General features: G+C 48.9%; 1 protein-coding gene and 1 long non-coding RNA gene across 2 annotated transcripts in view; one reads left to right on the top strand and one right to left on the bottom strand.

Annotated features, from left to right (window-relative positions):
- Positions 1-800: 800 nt before the first annotated feature.
- The window catches only part of Prkar1b (protein kinase cAMP-dependent type I regulatory subunit beta), a 111470-nt gene continuing 87085 nt past the window's right edge, over positions 801-25185 (top strand). Inside the window, 4 exon segments of the mRNA XM_005080001.4 lie at positions 801-926; positions 2780-2978; positions 20919-21089; positions 22927-23018. Coding sequence (XP_005080058.1) covers positions 2802-2978; positions 20919-21089; positions 22927-23018 — 440 coding nt within the window. The 5' untranslated portion in view covers positions 801-926; positions 2780-2801.
- On the bottom strand, positions 15242-16259 carry LOC121142021. Its single transcript, XR_005879035.1, has 3 exons — positions 16052-16259; positions 15556-15738; positions 15242-15346 (listed from the first exon to the last, which is right to left on the bottom strand). It is a non-coding gene; the product is annotated as an uncharacterized LOC121142021 (long non-coding RNA).

Genomic DNA, 25185 nt, shown 5'->3' with positions numbered 1-25185 from the left:
CTTACCGCACCGGTTCACCTTCACATTTGAAGGAAGAGCTGTAGCCAGAGTCAGCCAGCCTTGCCTGCTGGGAGCACCGGCCAGGTTGGTGGCCATGTGGAGGGCATGTGTGTCAGGAGAGGGTGGTCTGGTGAGTGTGGCAAGGGGTAGCAGGCAGCTGAGCAATAGGGCACGGCTGAAGGGTAGCGAGTGTGGACAGGTGAGTGAGGGCACAAACGCGGGGAGCCCGTGAGTGCCGATAGATGGGGAGCAGATGAATGGAATACGAGTGGGGAATAGGTGTCTGTGGACAAGTGAGGGGGGAGACAGGTGAGTGGAAGAACAGATGCAGGGGGCAGATGAGTGTGTACGAGTGACAGGGATGGGTAGTGGACAGGGAACTAGAGACAGGCCAGTGCCTGGGAGCCTCATTTTTCCTCCTGCGCTTAGATCACTTACAAGATAGGCTCTGTCCCCGCAGGAGCAGATGGCGCAGGACAGGATGCGTGAAGGCTAAGTTTTGCTACAGGCCTCGGCTTTAGAGTGGGCAGGCACTGAATGCAACTTCCCCCTCTCCAGAGTGACAGCTCAGACAGAGCAGGGTGGTGTGCCCAGAACAGAGAGCATCTGGGCCAGAGAGGATCTGCACCAGCCAGGTTGGGTGAGCTTAGGGAGGGTTAGGGAGGCAGAAAGTCTTGGCGGCAGCGCGGGGCCTGCGCGACGGGGCGCCATTCAGAGGTAGCAGTGGGGCGGGCCCTGCGGAGGGCAGCGGTCGGTGGGCGACCCGCGCGGGCGCGGTGCGCGGGGCCTGGCGGCCGGCGGCGCGCAGCGGGGGCGGGCGGAGGGCGGCGCCGCTGCAGTGCGGAGACCCGCTTGCCGTCCCCGCGTCTCCGCGTCTCCGCGTCCCCGCGCAGTTGCCTCTGGCCTCGGGCACCGCGCATCTACAGGTACGTGGGCTGGGATGGGGTCTGCACGGGGACCTGACCCTACCCAGAGTTGGGTCTCTGCTGGAACTGGGGGACCCACGGGGACAGGAGGGATTTGGGGAGCTGCAGGATGGGCCGGGTCGTGGTGGTGGTGGTGGGGCTGCTGGTGTCCGAGGTGGAACCAGGCCCTTGCGCAGGCGCCCAGGACAGGGTCGGGAGGATCGCTTGCACCGCCAGGGTCTGGGGGCACTCTGCACCCACCACGATCTGGGGGAAGCTCTGCACCCACCACCTTCTTGGGGCGCCTCCAGTTGCTCCTTTGGTGGGCCCAGGGCCCGGGGGCCGGGTCCCAGGGTGGGGAGTAGGGGGAGAATCACCATCCTGCAGAGGCCAGGTGTACCTCGCCAACATGGGGTCCCTTCAAACCCTGTGGTCTCTAGGCTGAGTGACTCCAATCCGTGCGGGGCGGGGCAGTGACCTGGACATTATGACTCAACCCTGTGCAGGGCACACACTGATGCGTTCTAGAGCCTTCTGGCCTCTGTTACTATCTTCCAAGGCCCGGTTCCATTGTTTTCCTTACCTTACCCCCTTTCCTTTCCTCATGAAACAAGCCACCCCAATCCTTTGACAGTAACTCCCCCCTCCCGTCCCACCTACCCACTTTGGGGGCCTTAGATCGTGACAACATCTATATTTCACATCGGTGCCCTTAAAAGGGGGGAGGGGGTGGATGAAAATGAAGCCACTCGACAGCATGGTTTCCATAGTGGGGGCGCCAGACACCCAACTTATTCCAGTTGAAATTTCTCAGAAATGGAGATCGGACCGTATACAAATTGTACTTGATCTTTTTCCATCTCTGCAAGAATTTGTTCAGAGGTAAGGAAGGGATGAACCACACATCAGAGAAAGACATTTGACAAATAAGACTTCTGGTGTTATATACCCTTCACTATGGTTAATCATCAGCAATCCACTTTACACACTGGGCAGGCCCTCTACCGCTGATGTGCAACTCTCTGGGTTTAAAAAAAAATTAAGTTGTGTGTATGTGTGTGTGTTCTCAGAGTGTGCATACACATGCATGTGCATGCATGCTCACATGTATGTGCACATGCATATTTTACATGTGTGTGTGCAGAACACCCGTAGTTGGTGTTGGGTGCCTTCATGGATTACTCTCCACCTTATGTGTTGAGGCAGGGTTTCTCCTTGAACTCAGAGCTCACTAATTCAGCTAGTCTAACTTGCCCCTGGGATCTCCTGTGTTCACCTCCCACGCACTGGGATTGTAGGTCACCAAGCCCACCTGGCATTTATGTGGGTGCTGGGGGTCTAACCTCCTCCCCTCATGTGTGGGCCATTAAGTGTTTTACCCAAATGAGCCATCCTCTCAGGGTCTGTCCCCCGCCCCCAGCCTTTTTTTTTTTTTTTGAGACAAAGTTCTATGTAGACCAGACTGTCCTTCAACTTGATATGCAGCCAAGGCTGACTTTAAAAACCTTATCTTTATTCCTCCATATCCTGTGTAGTGCTGGGGTTACAGGCCTGCATCACCACAGAGGGTTTATTTGCTTCTGGGAATGAAACCTCCATGCTAGGCTAATACTCAACCAACCAAGCTACATTTCCTAGCCCCAACCCCAGCCTTCCTCCACGGTTTCCCTTTGAGACAGATTCTCACTAAGTTGTAGAGTCTGGCCCTGTTTAGGCAAGCCTTGAACTCACGATCCTCCTGCCCCAGTTTTCTGAGTAATGGGATGGCAGGCCTGTGCCACCAGGCCCAGCCCACGTGTACTTTCTAAAGCATAACAGCAGACAGTCTGGCTTCCTCAGCATCTCCTGAAGCTGGTTTTACTTCTCTTTAACAGGACTGTAGAAGACATTCTGACCATGGCCTCCCCATCATGCTTCCACTCAGAGGATGAGGACTCTCTGAAAGGATGCGAGATGTACGTGCAGAAGCATGGCATCCAGCAGGTGCTCAAAGAATGCATTGTGCACCTTTGTGTCGCCAAGCCTGACAGGCCACTGAGGTTCCTTCGGGAGCACTTCGAGAAACTGGAGAAGGTCAGTGCCCCCAGTACCCTTGATAGGTTCCCTGGGCAACGCTGCTTTAAGTCCTCCCTTGGAATTCCAACAAATCGATATCCCCATGTCTCTGAATTTATCAGACCATGGGAAGCAGGGCTGGGGCTGAGGCTCCATGGTAGAGAGCTTGCTTTGAATCGCCCAGTTAAGAGTTAAGGGTGTGGATCAGTAACCCCAGCACTCTTACCTGTATGCCTCCAGTGAAGAGTTAGGAACATAGTTTGGCAGTAGAGTGCCTGCTTAGAATCCCCCAGTGAAGGGATGGGATGTGGCTCAGTGGTAGAGCCCCTGCCTAGAATCCCCTAGTGAGAGACTGGGGTGTGGCTCAATGGTAGAGCCCCTGCCTAGAATCCCCTAGTGAGAGACTGGGGTGTGGCTCAGTGGTAGAGCCCCTGCCTAGAATTCCCTAGTGAGAGACTGGGGTGTGGCTCAGTGGTAGAGCACCTGCCTAGAATTCCCCAGTAAAGGGATGGGGTGTGGCTCAGTGATAGAATACCTACCTAGAATCCCCTAGTGAGAGACTGGGGTGTGGCTCAGTGGTAGAACCCCTGCCTAGAATCCCCCAGTAAAAGGATGGGGTGTGGCTCAGTGATTGAATACCTACCTAGAATCCCCTAGTGAGAGACTGGGGTGTGGCTCAGTGGTAGAGCCCCTGCCTAGAATTCCCTAGTGAGAGACTGGGGTGTGGCTCAGTGGTAGAGCACCTGCCTAGAATTCCCCAGTAAAGGGATGGGGTGTGGCTCAGTGATAGAATACCTACCTAGAATCCCCTAGTGAGAGACTGGGGTGTGGCTCAGTGGTAGAACCCCTGCCTAGAATCCCCCAGTAAAAGGATGGGGTGTGGCTCAGTGATTGAATACCTACCTAGAATCCCCTAGTGAGAGACTGGGGTGTGGCTCAGTGGTAGAGCCCCTGCCTAGAATCTCCCAGTGAGGGGCTGAGGGTGTGGCTCAGTGGTAGAGCACCTGCCTAGAATCCCCCAGTGAAGGGGATGGGTATGTGGCTCAGTGGTAGAGCACCTGCCTCCCCACCCATTTATGAGTCCCTGGGCTCCATTCCCAATGATACAGTTGACCTGAGACTGGCCTTTGTTAGGCCTTGGGTTCATCTTTGGGCCCTAGAATCCCTCTTTCTATTTCTTTGAGGTACACAATCTCCAGAACTCTCATGGATTATGAATATGAGCCTGGTTTGTGGCTGTGGGGTTCACTGGTAGCTTTAAGGTGAGGCAGATGGGGATGAGGTCTGGTTATGTAGGTATGCATTGAGAACATTGTAGTCCAAATTAACCTTATACAGGCAGCAGTCCTCCTGCCTCGTTTTCTTCAGGCCTGGGATTACAGATCTGTACCACTTTGCCTAGCTGAGTCTAGTTATAGAAACCATTTGAGGCCTGATGGTCAGACAACCTAGCCCTGTCTTCAAGCCCCCAGGTCCCAGCAAGGCAGTGAAGAGCTGACTCAACAGTTAAGAGCACTGGTTGCTCTTACTTAAGACCTGGGTTCAATACCGAGCACCCACATGGTGTTTTTTTTTCTTCCGAGACAGGGTTTCTCTGTATTGTTTTGGAGGCTGTCCTGGAACTCTCTCTTGTAGACCAGGCTTGGTCTCGAACTCACAGAGATTCACCTGCCTCTGCCTCCCGAGTGCTGGGATTAAAGGCGTGCACCACCACCACCACCCGGCGCACATGGTGTTTTATAAACATCTGTGACTTGACTCTCCTGGGATCCAGTGCCCTCTTTGGTCTTACAGTCACCAGGCACACTCATATTTCATCTGTGTACATACATGAACACACATGCATACATATAGCTACACATATCCATAAAAATAAATTAAAGGCAGGGGCTGGAGAGATGGCTCAGAGGTTAAGAGCACTGACTGCTCTTCCAGAGGTCATGAGTTCAGTTCCCAGCAACCACATGCTCACAACTATCTGTAATGAGATCTGGCGCCCTCTTCTGGCGTGCAGGCAAACATGTAGGTAGAACTCTGCATACATAATAAATAAAATCTTTTAAAAATTAAAGGCAAAGAGCTCCGATCATGCAAACCATGTGGGTGATGTGGGTGTGTGTAGTCCAGGTCCATGTTGATCTGCATACCTGACTTGCAGAATGGATGGAGGAATACACCCCAGACACGTTTGGTGGGAAGAAGCTCCCTCCCTCCCTCCCTCTCCCTTTCTCTTTCTCTGTGGTAAGTCATACTACATAGCTCAGGCTGGCCTCAAACTTACAATCTCCCTGCCTCAGCAAGTGCAAGGATTATAAGCACAGGCTACCTCCCCTCTCTAGCCCTAGTGCTCTGAGGACAGAGGCCCTCATGACTGACACTCCTCCATGTTCCTCAACTCCTCCTCTGGGTTCTTCCTCAGGCTGGGTTGGCTGGCCAGCAGGAATCTTGGCATGAGCCCATTGCCATATCCTGTTTCCTTTCCAGGCAGAGGCTCCATCTTTCCTTACTGTATCTCTCCACCCGGAGTATTGCTGAGTGTCACCTGAGGTCATTTAACTATCCCTTGTCCCAGTGTCCTGGAGTCCAGTTGGGATTGGGGAGCCTCATAGAGGCTGAGGCTTGCTTTTGAACACTTGCAAGCCCTCTGGTGTTAAACACTTTTCATGGACACCTCCTGTAAACACATAGCTCTGACCCAAAGCAACTGCTGCTACTGCTGTTTATTATTATATTTTTATTTTAGATTTATGTATTTTCTTTTATGTGTATGAGCATTTTGCTTGTATGCATGTCTGTGTACCATGTGCATACTTGGTGCCCATGGAATTTAGGAGAGGGCATTAGATCCCCTGGAACTGGAGTTGTGGACAGTTGTAAGTCACTAGATGTGGGTGCTGGGAATCAAACCCAGGTCCTATGCAAGAATAAGTGCTCTCAATGGTTGAACTATCTCTAGTCCATATTGTACAGTTTTCTTTGGAAACAGGGTCTATCTGTGCAGCCCAGATTGGTCTCAAGCACATGATCCTCCTGCTGTCGGCCTTGAGTGCTGGGACTACAGACATGCTCAGCCATGCCTGGCTCAAAAGCATGAACCTTGTTCTTCTGTTTAAGACAGTCCATCCATCATGAACGGAGGGCTACTCAGTGGCAGAGTTCAGGCCTTCTCTGGTGTACAGCTGTGAAAAGTCTTGGCTCTGCCCCCAATTCTGAAAACAAAGTAGTAAATAGCACTTGGTAAATGAATGAATCCTATCAAAATATGTTTTTAAAATATGTATCTTATTGCTATGGTTCACTATGTATGTATGTGTGTGTGTGTCTGCATGTGTATGCCACATAGGTGAAGGTAGCCTTGGAGGCCAGAAGAGGGTGCTGAATCCCCTGGAACTGGATGCTGGGAACAGAACTGGGGTCCTCTGTAGGAGTAGTAAGTGCTCGTTACCATTGAGACAACTCCCCAAACACTTAAAAAATACACACATATAAATATATAAATTATTTTTAATTAATTTGTATTTGTGTGTGTAGAGTATGTGTGTGTATGTGTTCATGTGTACCTGTGTGCCTATGATGTGTGCACCTGTGTGTGGAGGTCAGAGGTCAATGTTGGGTGTCTTCCTTAGTGTCTCTCTGATTTATTGCTTTGTGACAGGATTTCTCACTCAACCCAGAGCTTACCCATTTAACTAGGCTGGTTGGCTCTTGAGCGCCAGGGATTGGCCTGCCTCTGTCTCCTTAGTGCTGGGATTACAAATGTGCTGGAGATCTACACTCAGGCTCTCATGCTTTATCCATAAGCACTGACTGAACCATCTTCCCAGCACCCCCAACAACATTAAAAAAGAATTCATGATACAAGAGCTAGTTCCAGGACAGCCTCCAAAGCCACACAGAAACCCTGTCTCGAAAAAAAAACCAAAAAAAAAAAAAAAAAAAAAAAAAAAGAATTCATGAGCCTGGCTTGGTGGTACATGCCTGTCATCCAGGCACTCAGAATGTTGATAGGAGGATCAGGAACTCAAGGTCAGCCTGGGCTACATAGGGAGACCCGTCACAAAAATATAACTCAATACGCAATAACAAATTAAATCATGTCTATGAAAGAAAAAATTTAAGTTCAGAACTAGAGAAAAGATCTAAAGCCCTCTGAAGTCTCCCACCTCCACCCCAGTGTTACTTGTTATTGTTGTCTGTGTGGGTTTGTCATGCTGTATATACACATGCTCTCTCTGACAGATGTAGGGTGCCTTTCTCCATCACTCCCTACTTTAGTTCCATGAGACAGGGTCTTCCACTCACCCCGGAGCTAGCAGGCCCCAGAATTGGGGTTACAGGTGTGCCCATAGCTATATCCAACTTGTTTGTCTTTTGTTGTTTTTCAAAATCTGGTTTCTCTGTGTAGCCCTGGCTGTTCTGGGACTGGATTTGTAGACCAGGCTAGCCTTGAACTCAGAGATCCACCTGCCTCTGCCTCCTGAGTGCTAGGACTAAAGGCGGCACCACCGAGTCCAGCAACACCCAGCTTGTTATGTAGATGGTAGTGATTCAAACTCAGAATCCAGTGCTTCCCAAGCTAATGCTTTTACCAACAGAGCCAATCCCCACCCCCATTCCCTCTTGTGCTGTTTAAAAACACTTAGATGTGTGTGGCCATGTGGCAGTGGCAGTTTTATATTTTGTGTGTTTTTCTGCTTGTCATCTGTTCTGTGGGGACATCCTTTCCAATTGCTTAGTGTGTGATTGCTCAGTATTGTGTGCGTGCGCACGTGGGTGCAAACATTCCCGTGCAGAGGTGGAGGGGCAGCTAGTCATATCACGTCCAAGAGCAGAGAGAAAATGAATGCATATATGTGGTGCTCAGCTAGTTTTCTCTACTCTTTGGATTTTTGTGGGGCTACAGGTTCTTACTATGTAGTCTTGGCTGGCCTGGAACTCCACTCGATAGACCAAGTTGAACTTGCAGACATCTTTCCTCTGCCTCCTGAGTACTGAGATTAAAGGCCTGTGCCAGCAGACCATTTGGCTTCTCTAGTGACCTAAACCAGCAGCTCCCAACCTGTGGGTCTCAACCCCTTTGGGGGGAGTTGAACGACCCTTTCTCAGGGGGTCAACTAAGACCATTGGAAAACACAGATATATATATGTTACTGTTCATAGTAGTAGCAAAATTACAGTTATGAAGTAGCAACGAAAATAATTCTATGGTTGAGTCACCACAACATGAAGAATGTATTAAAGGGTCACAGCATTAGGAAGGTTGACAATCACTGATCTAAACCCAGAGAATGGTACCACCCACAATGGTTGTGTCTTCCCTGCCTAAATTAGGGAAATTAAGAGTTTCCCACAGATACACCTACAGGCCAGCCTGATCGGGACAATTCCTCATTGAGACTTTTTCCAGGTGATTCTAAACTGTGTCAAGTCAGGAGTTAACCAACCAGCATGTGTAGGTTCCAGGATAGCATTTGGGTTACCAGGCTTGTACACCAAGTGCCTTTACCCAGGAAGCCATCTTGCCAGCCTTGTATTCTCTGTAAATTTGGAGCCTGTGCTGGAACTCTATCTGTAGACCAGGATGGCCTTGAACTCACAGAGATCCTCCTGCCTCTGCCTCTTGAGTGCTGGGATTAAAGGTGTGTACCACCACTGCCAGGCTTTATTTGTTATTTGTATTTATGTGTATTGTATATGTTTGTGGGTGTGCATGAATGTGGGTGTCTGTGGAGGCCAGAGGAGGATGTCAAGTTCCCTGGAACTGAAGTTACAGGCAGTTGTGAGCCACCTGATGTGGTGCTGGCAACTAAATTCTGGTCCTCCTGAAGAGCAGCAAGGGAGGCCATCTGAGCATCTCTCCAGCCCCGCCCCCTATTTAATTCTTGGTATGGTTAATTAGTACCTGTTTGTTGTTATTAATCAACCTGTCTTGAGGACTGGCAGTTCTAGTAATAGTTTTCCTTTTAAAGTTTGTTTTATGTGTGAGAGTGTTCTGGTTGCCTGTGTATCTGTGCGCCACATACATGTCAGATGCCCCTGGAGGTCAGAAGAGGGCACTGCATCCCCTGAAACTGGAATTACAGGTGTTTGTGAGCTGCCACGTGGGTGCTGGGACCTGAACCTAGATCAATTGCAAGAGCAGCCAGTGCTCTTAACAGCTGAGCTGTTGCTCTAACCCCTTGAATGGTTTTGTCAAGGAAGTACATGTTAGTTTCATCTATTCTCTGGATCCTTTTTTTTCCCCCTCATGTAATGTTGTTGAGTTCATTCTTAGTTTTATGGTTTCCTTCTTTCCACTGTATTTGGCTGTGTCTTTTTTTCAAAGCTTCTTAAGGTGAAATGTCAAAATAGTACTTTAATTCTTTTTGAAAGAAAACATCGAGAAGTCCACACATTTCCTGTTTTGGCAATATTCTACACCTTTGGGTGCTGGGGCTTTCTTCTTCCTTGTTTTACTGAGTTCAAGATATTTTTCATCTCTGTAATCTTTGTTTCACTTGTTAGGCTTTTTTTTGTTTAAGTTCTGCTATATCTGGCGACTTTCCAGAAAGTTTTTGTTAATCAGGGCCGGCCTGGTTGTGTTCCGGGAGCACATAATGACTCCACACCTTTTCAATTCAATTCATAATGCTTTCTGACTGATCACAGAGTTGCTTTGACTCCTCCCCATGCTCTCAGGTGGAGCACTCTGCAGCTCCGAGAGTTCAGGGTCGTGGCATTTTGTTGTTTTTTTTTTTTAATTAATTTTTTTGAGACTGTGTCTCACTATGCAGTCCTGGATGTCCTTCAATACACTATGTAGACCAGGACTGCCTTGCATTCACAGAGATCCACTTGTCTCTGTCTTGCCAGTGCTGGGATTTGAGGTGTGCAACTACCACACCTGGATTTAAAACTTTTTTTTATTGTTTTAAAATTTATTTTGTGTGAATGCATTTATGTGTGAGGGCTCAAGTGCCATGCATGATATATTTGCGGAAGTCAGTGGACAATTTGCAGGAGTTGATTCTCTTCTTCCACTGAATGGGTTGTAGGGATAAAACCTGGGTCATTAGGCTTGGGCAGCAAGTGCCTTTGCTGGCTGAACCATCTCCCTAGCCCTATTTTGCATTCTTGCTAGTTTTCTAATCCTCTATCCATAACAAGGACTCTTGAGATCTCCAACATCAGCGGTGTGCTTCTTTCTCCTCTTTCTTTAGTTAAGCTTATCTATTTATTTGTTTATTTGTTGAGACAATGTCTCTTGTAGTCATTGCTGTTCTCAAATTTGCTATGTGACTGAGGAACTCCTGATCCTCCTGTTTCCACCCCCTGAACGCTGAGATGCTAGCCTCAACCATCACCCTGTGGATTAAAGGTGTGCACCACTACTGTCCCTCTGACTTCAGGTTTTTAAGTTTAATAAAAATAATGTCTACCATTGAGCTGATGTGTTGATATTATCTGCAATTTAAATAAGACCCATTCATTACCATGTAGGCATAAATGTACACACATATATGCATTACCTCATTTCTAGACCATAAGCATTTAATGTAATTGATATGATTGGTTTAAGTCTCTTTTTGTCATCTCTGGTTTTGTGACTTTGTTCTTGTTTTCTGTTCTTTTGTTTTTTGTTTTTTGTTTTTTTTTTTTGAGATAGTCCTGGCTCTCCTGGAACTAGCTCTGTAGACCAGGCTGGCCTCACAGAGTTTGAGGAACTGCCTCTGTTTCCCTAGTGCTGGGATTAAAGGCTTGTGCCACCACTGCCTGGCGATGTCTACTTTTACATGGTTCCCAAGAATCAAACTCAGGTTTCCAGGCTTGCAAGTAAACACTTCCCTGGCTGAGCCCTTAATAGCCCCTAATTTTTCTTTTTAACTTGGTGTGTGTGTGGGGGGGGGCACATGCACATCTTTGCACATGCATGGGGTAATCAGAGGTCAGCTTCAGGTATCCTTCCTCACCTTAGTTTTTGAGGCAGAGTCTCTTCACTGAGACCTAGAGTTCCAGACTCGGCTAAGGAGGCTGGCCAGTGAGTCCTGGGATGCTCTTGTCCTCCACTTCCCAGCACTGGGATTACAAGTATGCACCTTCACATCTGGCCTGTTATGTGTTTACTGGGGACAGAACTCAGTCAAGCCCCCAGCCCCTCACTGGGGGATTCTAGGCAGGGCCTCTACCACTGAGCCACACCCCCAGCCCCCTCACTGGGAGATTCTAGGCAGGGCCTCTACCACTGAGCCATATCCCAGCCCCCTCATTGGGGCACAGTAGGCAACTGCTCCACAGTGTAGCTACATCCTCAGCCAACCCTACATACCTGGGACTAGTTTGCACAAGCTAGTTACCACTTTAGCCCAGAAGCTCCATATCAAACACCCTATATCTAAGTTAAATGCTTATGGAAGGGAGACACCGGTGAGCCCCCAAGTCTAACCTGAGAAGTCAGGATGGAGCAGAACAGCAAAGCAGAGTATAGACATGGCAGACCGTGTGGCGCCGGTCTGTAATTCCTGTGTCTGAGAAGCCGAGGCAGGAGAATTGCTTCAAGTTTGAAGCTAGCCTGGGATACATAGAAAGATCCTATCTCTCCACAAAGCAGAGTAAGCAAATGAAAAACACTAAAAGCAGAAGCTGAGGGCCCTGGGCTCCATCCCCAACACACACACACACACACACACACACCACACCACACCACACCACACCACACCACACCACACACACACACACACACACACACACACACACACACACACACAAGAATGATGACACTCTGGGGATTAATTAAGTGATAATCCGGTGAGGCATAAGAGTCACAAACTTCTTGTGTGTCTCAGATGGGAAAAAGAGGTGTCCCTGTGTGACTCAGAACTGCTCAGCTGGGCATCCCCTGCTCCTGGCACTTCTTTTCAACGGTGACAGTTGAATTCTGGGTTCAGTTTAGAAATCTCCTCCTCCCAGAAGCCTTCCTTGACTCTTTCCAAAGATGGAGTAGGATCCTCTCCCCTTGATGGCATCTCTGTTGTATTTCCTATGTAAGAATTGGAGTAGGAGCTTCATAAATACTTGAACAATTGTGTTTCTTTTCTATTCTTAGTGCTGAATGGCTAGATAAGCCCCTCCCACAGGTGTTTCACCCTCCTGTGTCCTCAGTTTCCTCACATGGGCTGATTCACTTGCATCTTCCCATGTTGTATCCCAGAGGCTCTCGGGATTTCTTTAAGGGTTGGTGACTAGCCTACCCTGGTAGGATTTGAGGAGATCCAGGCTCCTCCTTTAAACCTGGAGCTTCAGTGTGTAGAGGGATGGCCTTGAGCTTCCATGGAGAACTCCTCTGGGGCCTTGCCTACAGGTGGCTCTCATGCTCTCCTTGGCCCAGGTGGCCCTGCGAAGTCAGGATGCCTCCCCTCAGGAATGGCCTCTCTCTGACCCTCCTGAGTCTTGTCCTCCAGGCCAGGGAAGTGGACAACTGGAGCTGGTGGGAGTGAGGAATTCTGAACGCCCCCTGAGGGTGTGCTGGCATCTTTCAGGAGGGTGAAACCTCTGTCCAGTCCAGCCCCACCAATGTGTTTGCTTTGTCTGTGGTTTTGTCCGGGTATGCAGGCAAACTGTGGTCAGTTGAGTCCGAGAACATCATTCGGAGCCCAGGAAGTTGACTGGTCCCTGGGGGGCAGGATGGGGACAGTCCTCTTTCTTCACTTCATTCCTGGGTACATTCTGAAGGAGCTTTCTGGAAACTTGTTCCCACACTTGTTAGGAAAATTCCTTTGGCTGGGAAAGCCTGTCCTAACCCTTGACCTTGACTGTCCTGCTGTAGTGTAAAAACAGGAGACAGGAAGGGGAGAATCTGAAAAGCCAGAGGCAGTCCTGAATCCCTAAGTGGGAGTGGGGGTTTCAGGGGAGTCTGCTGGCACTCGCCAGAGGCCAAGCAGGGGCAAGGCTGGGAGAGACTGCCTGGCACTCGGTCCCACCTTGCTTCCTCCTGATGACTCCAGAAACCGTGGCTTTGATGTTTGGAACAACTGTATCCTGTTCAGCTTGACCCCTGTCTGTTGAGATGGAAAAACCTTCTTTGCCAGGACCAGTGGTGTCACCTACAGAGCGAGGCCCCGATAATATAAGAGAGGTGTCTTGTCTTTGTGATGGTGTGTACTTGTATCCAGATGCCACAAGGGAGGACCTAGGGGAGCAGAGCCACCTCTGTCCTGTACCAGGAGCCACTGGTAGGCACAGGCAGACCCATGAGTATTTAGATGTCTCCGTTTGGCCATGGGTCTGGCAACAGTGATTTGTCTCATCATAGTCTCACCGTCTAAGGACTCACAAAACCAGAATTCGTCCCTGCCTCCATCACATAGCCAAGGCCATTATGGCTCAGCCATTGCCACCCATGTCTTGATTTGAGATGACATTTTTTAAAATTCTCACGGATCCTGGAAGGGCTTTCAGGGGTCTCTCATAGGGGGGCATAGGGGGCACTGTGACCCCTGCATCTTCATTCTTGATCTCCCTCACCACAGGGTAGCTGGGTGGCTTGAGTGGTAGCTTGTATTATGAAGGCTTATGTGATGCAAGATGTTGCCTTTTCATTCATTCATTCACTCACTCATTCACTCACTCACTTATTCAATTTCTCCATTGGTGTTTGCAGTGGTCTGACACTGTGTTTCTGAGACAGAGTGGGGCTTATACTCAATAAGATAAAGCACACGTGCTGGTACAAATGAGTTGGCTGGGGTCCTTTTCTATCTAGATAGGAATTGTGGGTAGGTGACTAGCCATGCTGGGCCCTTGGGTACCTAAAGCCTGGAGGCTGGGTGGGCAGAGGCAGAGGTCAGAGACATCCCTACATCAAGAGCAGGGACAGTTCTAGGTGTTCATGCTAGGTGGCTCTCTGCTCTGGGCTTTCACCTTTCTCATGTAGCAGTTATTGTACCTTCCAACCCCCACCGGTTGCTGCCACAGGGGGGCAGCAGCACCAGAGGGCGACATCTGTTGGTATCTCTGCTTCTGAACTGGTCTTGGATGTGAGTGTTAGAGCTCTTGGGTCCTGGGTGTCAGGACCCTCAGCTTTTGAGTCTTAGTAGTTCCTTGGGTCTTCCTGTGACTGGAGCCCATGGTTCCTGATTTCTGCCCCTGGCCTCTAAGCTTTTCAGACATCCCTTGCTACCATTGCCCTTAGAACTACTTGGATCATCAATCCCACTCTGGAACTCTACTGTCTCCTTTGTGTCAACACCAGCTCGGTTTGTTCTACCAATGACCACGGTAGAAAGTGTGCCCAAGGTCAGGGTGTGACTCCATGGCAGAGCACATGCCCAGCAAGCGTGAGACCCTGTGTTTAGTCCCCACTACAGTCAACACCAAAAACAAACGAGCTAAGAAAAGACTCCACTGTGGTGGGTTTCACACAGCCTGCTTATGTAGCCAGACAGATGGAGTCAGAAGACAGTTTGCAGGAATTGGTTCTCCCCTTCAAAGATGCATGTTCCAGGGACTGAATTCAAGTTGTCAGGCTTGGAGGCAAGCCTCTTCTTGTACTAATACATCCTGTTGACCCATGAGAGCTGTTTTTTAATACAGTCAAGTATCCAGGCACATCTATCTGATCATGAATGCTTGTAGCAGCATTGCTCACAGTAGCTAAGATACTAAACAAACTGTGGTATGCCCACACAGTGGAATATTAGTCAGCCATGAATGGAAGAAAACACTGAGAGGCTATAATGAAATATGACTCAGCCATGAAAAGGAACAAGATGGATGAACTCTGGAAACACAAAGCTTAGTGAAAGAAGCCAGACACAGGAGACCATGGGCAAGAGATTTCATTGACACAAAGTTTCCAGAAAAGGGAACTCTGCCATTGAAGGCGGGACAGAGGTACAGTACGCTCCACACTGTGATCCACAGAAGCTGGAGGATTTCTTCTTATCTTGTAGAGACCTTGATTCTGACAAAATCAGACCTGTGGCCTCATAGCAGAAAAGATTTCAGGATGGGCCAGTGGGAAGCAGAGTTGAGGTTTATTGTCACACATTTATATTTACTGGGGCTGGAGGGATGGCTCAGTGGGTAAGAGCCCCAGCTGCTCTTCCAGAGGAACCTGGTTCCATTCCCAGCACCCACATAGTGGTTCACAAACCATCTATAGCTCTAGTTCCAAGGGGTCTGATGCTCCCTTCTGACCTCTTTGAGCACCAGGCACACATATACACAGACATACATGCAGGCAAAACATCCATGTACATGAGATAAAATAATTACAAGAATTTTAATTACATTTATTTATTGGGGTGTGTTCACTTACACAGGGACGTCAGAGGACAACTTGGAATTGCTTCTTTCCTTCCATCTTCTTTTTCCTGGGGAATCACATTCTGGTCATTGGGCAGCTGACTCTAGTAGACATTTTAAACAGATTTATTTAAGTGCAGGAGTTAAGAGAAAGAGAGACACTTGGGGACAGAATTACAACACACCCAGAGATCGAGCGTAGGCTTCTCAAACAAGGGTCACCTCTCCTTGTTTTTATGACAGTTAAATACGTTATCTTGGTGGGGTTTGGTGGTGTCCTCAAAGGGTTGCTGAAGAATCTAAATGAACTTACAGGGTAGGTCCCCAGGGACCTGACAGGACTAGCTCATGGGATACAGGAGGGTGGAGCATCTGCATCGTAAAGGAAGTGATCAGCCTTGTGAGATTCCTCACTTCATCTGGGAGAGGAGTGTGGCTGTGCTCCATAGATGCCCAGGCTCCAAACCTGGTCCGGCGCCATTTTAACACAAGATAGCTATATGAAAAGATTGTCTCAAGTTGGCATTTGCCACAGCAAATGTTTTTTGTATTGGGATTTGTGTGTGCTCACTCTCTCTCCTCTCCCTCTCCCCCTCTTCTCCCTCTCCCTACCCCCCTACCCCGTGTGTGTGTGTGTGTGTGTGTGTGTGTGTGTGTGTGCCTCCAGCACTCGGGAGGCAGAGGCAGGCGGATCTCTGTGAGTTCGAGACCAGCCTGGACTACCAAGTGAGTTCCAGGACAGCCTCCAAAGCCACAGAGAAACCCTGTCTCGAAAAACCAAAAAAAAAAAAAAAAAAAGTGAGCAGCACCTGAGAGCAACTCTTCTGACCCCCCCCCTCCACTCAGCAACGACCTTTCTGAGTGTACAAGATTAGTTCCAGGATTAGTTGTTGATTTGCTCTGATGGGGAGAGATATAAGAGAATGACACTCAGCTCAGAGATGCTGAGGTTGGTTGTCAAGACAACAGGACAGTGTGATGTTGCTTGGCCTAAGGTTCTAGAGCACCAGGCTCAGCGTGAGATGAGGTAGCCAGTGCCAGTGGAGTTCATACTGCACCTCCCTGTGGCTCAACCCCAAGATCTGAGTGGGACGTAGGCTCACCAACCCTGGTACGTGATAGGTCCACAGAGAATGGGCGTAGACTAGGTGTGTTTCACTGTGTAGGGAAGGCATGGGATGTGGAAATGAGTCAGCCACTCATGCTGGGGGCTGCACTCATATTCCGGGGCTTGTGAGTCAGCCTTTTAGTTTGTTTATTTGCTTTTCATTTTTGATTTTGAGATGGTGTCTTATTATATACCCCTGGCAGTTCTGGAACTCACTGTAGGACAGGCCTTCTGGAGGACTAGGATTATAGATGTCTGCCACTATTCTCTGTTTGTGAGGTGCTGAGGATCAAACCCAGGGCCTCATGCCCTCTAAGCAAACCCTCTACCAACAGAACTGCATTCTCCACCCTGTTTGTTTCTTGAGGTAGGGTCTTGTTGTGTAGCTCAGGTTGGCCTCAAACCCATGGTCTTTCTGCCTCAGCCTTCCCAGTACTGGGATGGCAGGCAGACATATTTTATCAGGCCTGACTCTAGCTGGGCTATCTTCAAATCTTACCTTCCAATGTAGCCTGTGGGGGTGGGGAGTGAGGGGGTGGGGAGTGAGGAGGAGGAGATGAAGATCCTAGGGCCATGGAGAACTGGGCTCTCAGGAACATGGAAGGGCTTCCCGTTAGATGTTGTGCTGCTGGATATCCTTGGACGTAAACCTCTGCCACACTCTATAAATGAAGCCTGCCTAGCTTTGGGGTGTGTGGCGATGGCATCATTTCTGGGATACATTATTTGTTTTGATGTTGTTTATGTCAACAAACCAGCAAGCAGAATTTCACTTTCCTAATGACATGTTGCTCAAATTACACGGTGGCATCTTATGTTCTCTTCGTGCATGCGTGACTGAGTGGGGTGGTGGAGGAGGAGTGGGTCTCCTTTGATCCTGGGTAGATCTGGGCTCTGGGTGTTTGGTGAGTCATACTTTTGTATTATCTTGAACATTTCCATAATAAAAGCTAAGCCAAAGGAAGCAGTGAATGCTTGTGGAGCTGGCCCAGTGCAGGACAAGCCCAGGTTCTGGATTTTGGTCCTACCTTCCTCACCTGGGGACTGTGCTGGGCTCTACTGTGTTCCAGGGGGGTTCTGCAGGGCAGGTCACTCCTTTCCTGAAGCCAGGGATGCCCAGGCCTGTCCTGGATCCCACTCCCGAGTTGCCTGTCCCTTTTCCTGGAATCTCCTGAGACTTCTCGACGGCAGGCGGCAGGCGTCTCTCCCATTCTCCTTGGTGGTGTCGATTTGTATATGTGCATATTTAATGTACTATGGTTAGAGTGGAGTGTCTGGAGGAAGGGGAGGTCCTCACCCACCTGCTGTCTTCTTTCGGGAAATTGTGTAAAAGATATTTTTAAACAGCTTTACAGAACTGCATTGAATGTTCTTTGTGGTTTCCTGGCTGGGTGTTCAGGATCCACAGATTTGAGACTCAGCCAGTCACTGTGGTGAAGATCCAAGGTAGGTAATGGGCCCATCTCCTGGCCATGCTGTTAGGTGGAGATGTGGACCCTTAGGTTAGAGCAGCAGGTAGCCTGTTACACCCAACACTGTGAGGAGTGGGCCCCAGCTGTCACATGTCACAAAGATGGGGTTGGGAGTTCTACACAGTGCTGCCAGGGCTTGGCTGACACCTGGCATCTCTGGTGCAGCCATGCCTGCTCAGGTCTGTTTGACAAGGTCTCCTATACTCTGGTTCCCACAAAGGTCAGCTGGAATTTTCCACGTTAGGGCCCTGTTTTTGTTGTTTTAGACAGGATCTCATGCATATTGCAAGCTGGCTCTAAATTTGCTATGTAATAGAGACTGTCCTTGAACTCCTGATCCTTCTTCCTTTACCTCCTGAGTACTGGGATTACAGGAGCACTGTTTTATGTGGTGTCGTGGATAGAACCCAGGGCTTTCTGAAGACAAGCATTCTATCTGAGCCATACGCCTAGTCCTGCTCTTTATTTTTTCACTGGGACAGCCTAGGTTGCTACAAACCTCATAACCAGCAGGAAGCTAAGGTACTGTGAGTTCTCACAGCCTCTTTTCTTCTGTTTGCGTGTTTGAGAGGGCTTTTTGTTTGTTTGTTTGGTTTTTGGTTTTTGAGGACAGGGTTTCTCTGTTTAACAGCTCTAACTGTCCTGGAACTCGCTCTATAGACCAGGCTGACCTTGAACTCACAGAGATCTGCCTGCCTCTGTCTCCTCAGTGCTGGGACTAAAGGCATGCGCCACCACCACCCGACCTGGTTGCCAGGAGATTCAGGATCATAGGAAGAGACCTAGCCTTGACTTTACGGGGCACTGTAGTTATCTTCCAGGATCCTACATACTGTGTGTTTGAAGATGGGCATCTTGGAGCTGTGGTCTCAGCCTTGGACTGGGTGGGCTCCATCTGGGGCTATTGGAAAGCAGCAGCCAGCCCATCTAATTTCCACATCCACCAATGATGCACTGGGGGGAATCCATGAGCCTCCAACCTGGTAGAACACTCCATCATATTAATGGTACAGGAAGGGCTCTGGGTTGGGGGTGTCCCAAGAGCTGAGAGGAGTCATGAGGGTCTTGGGAAAGAGGATGAGAAAGTAACCCCAGCTATTCCTGAAGCTGAGGCTGGAGGATTATGGGTTCAAGACCACCATGGGCAACATAGTGTGTTAAAGCAAACACAGGGCAAGAGGCATGGCTCTGTGGTTGGTTACTTGCCTGGAATACCCCAGTGAAAGGCCCCAACTTGGCTCAGTGGTAGAGAGCTTACTTAACATGCATGAGGCCCTGGCTTCTATTACTAGCCCTGCAAAAATGATCAAACAAAGCAAAAAGCAAAACCCCAAACAAATAAAAAACCAACAAAAACAAAACCCAACAACTTAGGAACTCTTCATTTCTAGAAATTTCCATTAATATTCCCAGACTGCAGTTGATAGAAAACAGGAGGACACCATGGGTCTCTCTAAGAAGAACAGAGAACATCCTGCCATCTTGTTCTACCAGGAAGACTCCTGACTGAGCTGGAGGTGGATAATGGAGCAGGGGGCATTCAAGGTGCTGGGAGCGCTCTGGGTAGGGCTGTGGAGAGAACTGTGAGGAGTCAGGAAGGTGAGAAGGGGTTTGAATGGGTAGAATGGGTGGCCAACCTGCTCTGGCCTCCACTTCTCCCTGCAGAATTGGGGCTCAGATTGAGCATCTCCCATAAGTGGGACTCCTCTCTGGACATTCACAGAGGGTGACCACTGTTGAGGTCAGGGAAAAGCTGTCGTACACAAAGAAGGACACAGCACAGCCTGAGCAGGACCTGGCTTCCTGGGCCTCATGTGCTCCCCTGGGGAAGGGGTATAAGGTGAGCTCTCTAACATCCACTCTGTGCTTTTCCTAAGCCAGTGCTGTGTCTCTGAGGCCAGATGAGAGGTGGGGCCACATGGAGCTCTAGGCATCTCAGGACTCTGGATCAGCAAGGGCAAAGGCCCTGGGGCAGAACAAGGGGCAGAACAACCATCAGAGGGAGCTGTGAATGGCCATATGGTAGGGGCAGAGTGAGGCACCCACAAGTAGGTCCTGTTGACTATGGGTGAATGACCAAGGTTCAGGGTGGGTAGAGCCCCCATAGGGTGCTTAGTAGTGACCTCAGAGTTTGGGAGGTTGGCATCAGGCACCTGAGTCAGGCTCAGAAACAAACTTTCTCTGTACAGAAATGAAGAGAAGAGGGTCTGAGGTGAGCATTATGGCTGGGAGAGTTGCTCACTTGGGAGAAAGGAAATGTGGAGATGCCCAGGGCCTGGCAGGAGAAGGAGCCATTGTCTGGAGGGATGGTGGGGAGAGGGGCTAACCATACAGTGGTTATAGGTTCTGAAGTGATAGTTTTCACCACCAAGGGTGGTAGGAGAGGAGACATCAATTGCATTTGAGGGAAAAGGGTCCTCCAGGAATGATGATGATGATCAGGAGCTTGTGCAGTGAGCTGAGTCACTTGCTTCATCCTGAAGACCCTGGGGACCCTGTCTCCATGTACAGGACTCTAAGGCTAGGCTTTGTTAGGACAGCTGCTCTCTGGAGATGCTGGGGACAGGGCCTTGAACATGCTAAGCCAATGCTCCAGTGTAGAGATATGACCCCACCCCTCACTGGGGGATTCTAGACAAGAACTCTTCCACTGAGCCGTACCATACCCTCTGCCCTTCACTGAGAAGTTTTAGGCAGGCACTCTACCACTAAGCCATACTCTAGCCCCTTACTGGGGGGGATGCTAGACAGGTGGTCTACCACTGAGCCACACCCCAGCTCCTCATTGGGGAATTCTAGGCAGGTTCTCTACCACTGAGCCACACCCCAGCCCCTCACTGGGGGATGCTAGACAGGTGCTCTACCACGGAGCCACACCCCAGGCCCTCACTGGGGGATTCTAGGCAGGTGCCCTGCCATTGGACTGTATCCCCAGTTCTCTTCTGAATTTTGGGACAAGGGTCTCACTTTCAGTTCAGGCTGACTTTGAATTTTCTGATCCTCCTGCTTCAGCCTCCTGAGTAGCTGGGATGACAGGTCTTAGCTACCACGCTCAGATGACAGCCAATTTCTCAACTTCCCTTTCTTCTCTCATAGGAGGAAAATAGGCAGATCCTGGCTCGGCAGAAGTCAAACTCACAGTCTGATTCCCATGATGAGGAGATCTCTCCAACACCTCCAAACCCTGTGGTAAAGGCTCGCCGCAGGCGGGGTGGTGTGAGCGCTGAGGTTTACACTGAAGAGGATGCTGTTTCCTATGTGAGGAAGGTAAAGAACCCCATCATATTTCCATACACACCCGAGATGTCCTTGTCAGCCCCGGGGATCTCCATTTCCTGTCTGCCTAGCGCATGGGGCCCCCATGGGTTGGGAGACTTGGTTATGTGTGGGATTACTGTCACCATTGCCACTATGAACCAAATAGTGTTTGATGTGGTTCTTGTGTGTGTGGGGTCTTGGCAGCTCCTTTTAGTTTTAGGACTCGAACAGGAGTGAGGAGAAGACGGATGGGGTTTTCCAGTACAAAGCAGGCTGTAGTTCTGTCCTGCTACGCGCCTTCTTGTCTATTAAGGGCACTAAGTTATAAGGCCAGGACTCCACCCTCACACACCACCAACCCAAACATCCCCACAGGCCTGGTCTGCAAATCCTCCCCGAGGGTGCGTTGGTGGTCCCACAGCAGAATTTGGGAGGCACAGCTCAGCCTATTTTAGTCATTTTTAGGTGCAGAGCTGGGTAGTGTTGATAATTCACAGTGTTGTGCCGCTGTCACCCTCATCAGTATACATAATGTTTCTCATCTTGAAAAACATAAACACTTCAGCCTCTAAATACCCACCCCTCTCTGCCTTCATCCCAGGATTTAATACTGTATGAGTAGATGATAAAAATCCTGGCATTATGGTAAAATCCATCAGGAAGTTGCCGGGTATGGTAATGCATGCCAGAAATGCCGGCCAGCCTGGGCTACATAGCAAGATCAAAACAAAGAAACTCCTTAGATCACTTGCCCTCTGTGGTCCTCTTCCGTACTCCTAGAGCTACAGTTTGACTGTGTGCAAAGCTTCAGGTAGTCTCATAGTCAGGGGCTATATGCAGAGACTGCCATGTGGTACACAGATCCAAGGCCATCAAAAGCAGAGAACCATGAGGCATGTCACAAATCAGAGGAGACCAAGGTGGTAAGATACTGAACGTCACCTGACAAGGTCCTGTGACGGGAGAAAGTCATCTAAAAAAACTAAAGAGGTTAGATTAAAACATGGATGCAACTTACCCATTATGAATCCAGTAGGACTCTTAAAGCTCAATGGGTGAGGGTCATGGCACAGTATAGAATGTTTGCCTAGAATCCTCCAGTGAGGGGCAGGGGTGTGGCTTAGTGGTAGAGAATCTGCCTAGGTGCTCTACCACTAAGCCACACTGTAGCCCCTCACTGAGGAGTTCTAGGCAGGTGCTCTACTACTGAGCCACACCCCAAACTCCTCACTGGGGGAGTCTAGGAAAGCACTGTATTACTACACTCCCAGTCTTCTAATATTTAAACACCTGCTTATCATCTTTCTACAAATTTAGTGAGGTTAAAAAAATCAACAAAAGGTAGTCTTCTGGTACCTTCTTGGACGGCTCTGAAGTTCTAAAGAGCCAGAGGTCCCAAACAGTTCCAAACTCTAAAGATTAGACTGTGCCCTAGCCTCTTATTGGTCTACTCTAGTTTTCTCACTTTTTATTTGTTTGAAATTTTTCTAAAGGTGGGCTGGCAAGATGCCTCAGGAGGTCAGCATGCTTGCTACAAACGAAATGACTTGAATTAGATACATAGAATTCACATGGTGGAAAGAGAACTCTCTTCTGGCAGATTGATCGCTGACCTCCATATGAACACTATAGCATACGAACCCTACCCCAATATATAAATAAACGTAATTAAAAAAATTTAAAGTAAAATATACATGACACTCCCTAACATGGTCTTTTTGCATGGCCTGACACTAGTCTCATGAGAATGGCAGAATAGTGGATTATTTCCTTAGTTTCTAGCAGAAGTTTGGGATGCTAGCTCTGTTCCCAGGGCTAAAAGTTCTGCTCCTTGGCTTCTCCACAGGTCATTCCCAAGGACTATAAGACCATGACTGCACTGGCTAAGGCCATTTCCAAGAATGTGCTCTTCTCACACCTGGATGACAACGAGAGGAGGTAGGCATGGCTCAGTTTATACACCATCCCTCCTGGCTGAATCATGCTGGCAGCCTTGGGGATGCTGGCTTTGGGAGAAACAGGCTATTGATTGCTTCCTGTGGGCCCCCAAGGAAGGGGCAGCTTCTACAATACAGAGCTATGTGCCCATCTGGACCAGTGCAGGAGCCATGTCCCTGGTCATAGGGGAGGGTTGAGCCATCTTTCCCAGTTATGGAGTTGGGATTCACAGCTTCCACATGCTCAAGCTTGTAGTAAGATACAGTAATAACGCCTTTTGTCCTGTGGTTGAATGTTCCAGTGTCTTTCATATGACAGTGTCGGCCTTATCGTCTCTGAAACAATCAGAACAACAGAGTGGGATAGAAGTTTGTTATTTTGTGGAGAGAAACCTGGGAGCCAGGAAGAGGTCCAGTGCTGTGTTTGGGAATTTCATTATATAAATGATTGCAAAAGCCAGAAAGCTTTATCTGAGTGTGGTAGTGTATGCCTGTAATCGGAGAGGCTGAGGCAGGAGGATTGCTGTGACTTCAAGGCTATTCAGATCTACATGAGTAATACCCTGTCTCAAAAACAAAACCAAGAACTGGAGGTTAGGAGATGGTGTAATAGATAAAGTGTTTGCAGTGAAGTGTGAGGTTTCACAAAAACCAGGTGTGGTGGAACACACCTGTAATCCCAACACTTGGAAAGTGGAGGCAGGAGGATCAGAAGTTCAAGGCATTTTTTCAGCTGCACAGTTAGTCCAAAGTCAGTCTAGATGACATGAGACCCACCTAAAAATATGTATTTTTTTTGTCTGTATCAACCCACAAATGACATAGGAGGCCAGTGTGACTCCTCTCGGTTAGCATTTGAATGTGATTTTCACCCTATAAGCTTATATGTGCCTAGTTTTGCTTGCATTTTTATTCAGTATTCACATTTGTGTGTGTGTGTTTGTGTGTGTGTGTGCATGTGTATAAGAGTACAGCTTTCAGGGATTGTTTTTCTCTTTTCTCTATGAGTCCTGGGGATTGAACTCAGGTCACCAGGCTGGACAGCAGGCACCTGTACTGTCTTACAAGCTCTCTCGTGTCTGAACTCTTGATCCTCAGCTGGTGTTTCATTGTAGAAGTTTGTAGAAGCTATGAGCCCCGAGACGTGGTTGGCGGAGGTGGGTCTCTGGGGGTTATAGCTTCTCCTCACTTTTGATTCATGTTCTCTGATTTCTGATCTACCACGAGCTCCCGCCACCATGCATGGAGCTACCCAGCCCATCCTGTGTCCTTGCCACAGGGAGCTGACTCCCTCTGACAGTGAGCCACAATGAAAGGCTTCTCCCCTAAGTTGCTTCTGTCAGGGATTTGATCGTGGTGACTAGAAAAGTAACCAGTATAGTCCTACCTGGTCTGGTTGGGAATAAGGGCCTCTAATGGTACACATGAGCCAATCCCTGGGACCCGAGAATGAGCCTCCATATGGCATAGGACATCAGATGTTATTAACTTGATGTTGAGAGAATTCCTTCCCTGGGGACATATAAATGTCAGCTACCGACTCCTTTTAAGGTTCTAGCAACAAAGTTCAATTCCATCAAAGCTCCCCTAGGGATTCAGTGAGCTCATTGGGCTTACAGAGCATGGGTGATGGAACCCTCAACTGGCTTTCCCCAGTCTATGTATCCTAGTACCCCTGACTCCCTAGGCCTCATGAAATGAGAGCAGACTGCATAAGATGCCCAGGAGGAATGGCTGGAACCTCACAGGAAGGTTCAGTGACCCTCACCACCCCCCTCCTCACGATTATGATTGACACTTGTATGTAGGCACAGATATTGCAATAAAAACGGTGCCTGTTTGGCTCCGAGGATATGACCTTGGATTTTCTAGGGGACTCTAAGTGGCATATGTGCCCTTGTGAGGAGGGGGTGAGGTAAGATTGGGACACACACAGAGGTTACCTGCCACAGCAGTGGAGATGGAGTGTCGTGATGACCAGAAAGGGATGCCTAGCATCACAGGACTACTGAGAAGCAGGAAGCATCTCCCCTAGAGCTTCAGAGGGACGCAGTCTGGACACCTTGGTTTTACTTCTTGATTCTGAGTTTTTGGAAGTATTGAGAAAAACAATTCTTGCTTCACTTCTTGCTTTAGGTGCCAGGCCATGGTAATTGGCTATGACAGTC

The sequence above is a fragment of the Mesocricetus auratus genome, unplaced genomic scaffold (assembly GCF_017639785.1).
Source record: "Mesocricetus auratus isolate SY011 unplaced genomic scaffold, BCM_Maur_2.0 Super-Scaffold_100008, whole genome shotgun sequence".
Classification (NCBI taxonomy): domain Eukaryota; kingdom Metazoa; phylum Chordata; class Mammalia; order Rodentia; family Cricetidae; genus Mesocricetus; species Mesocricetus auratus.
Note: the sequence above shows the minus strand (reverse complement) of the source record. Positions and strands in the feature narration are given on the sequence as shown.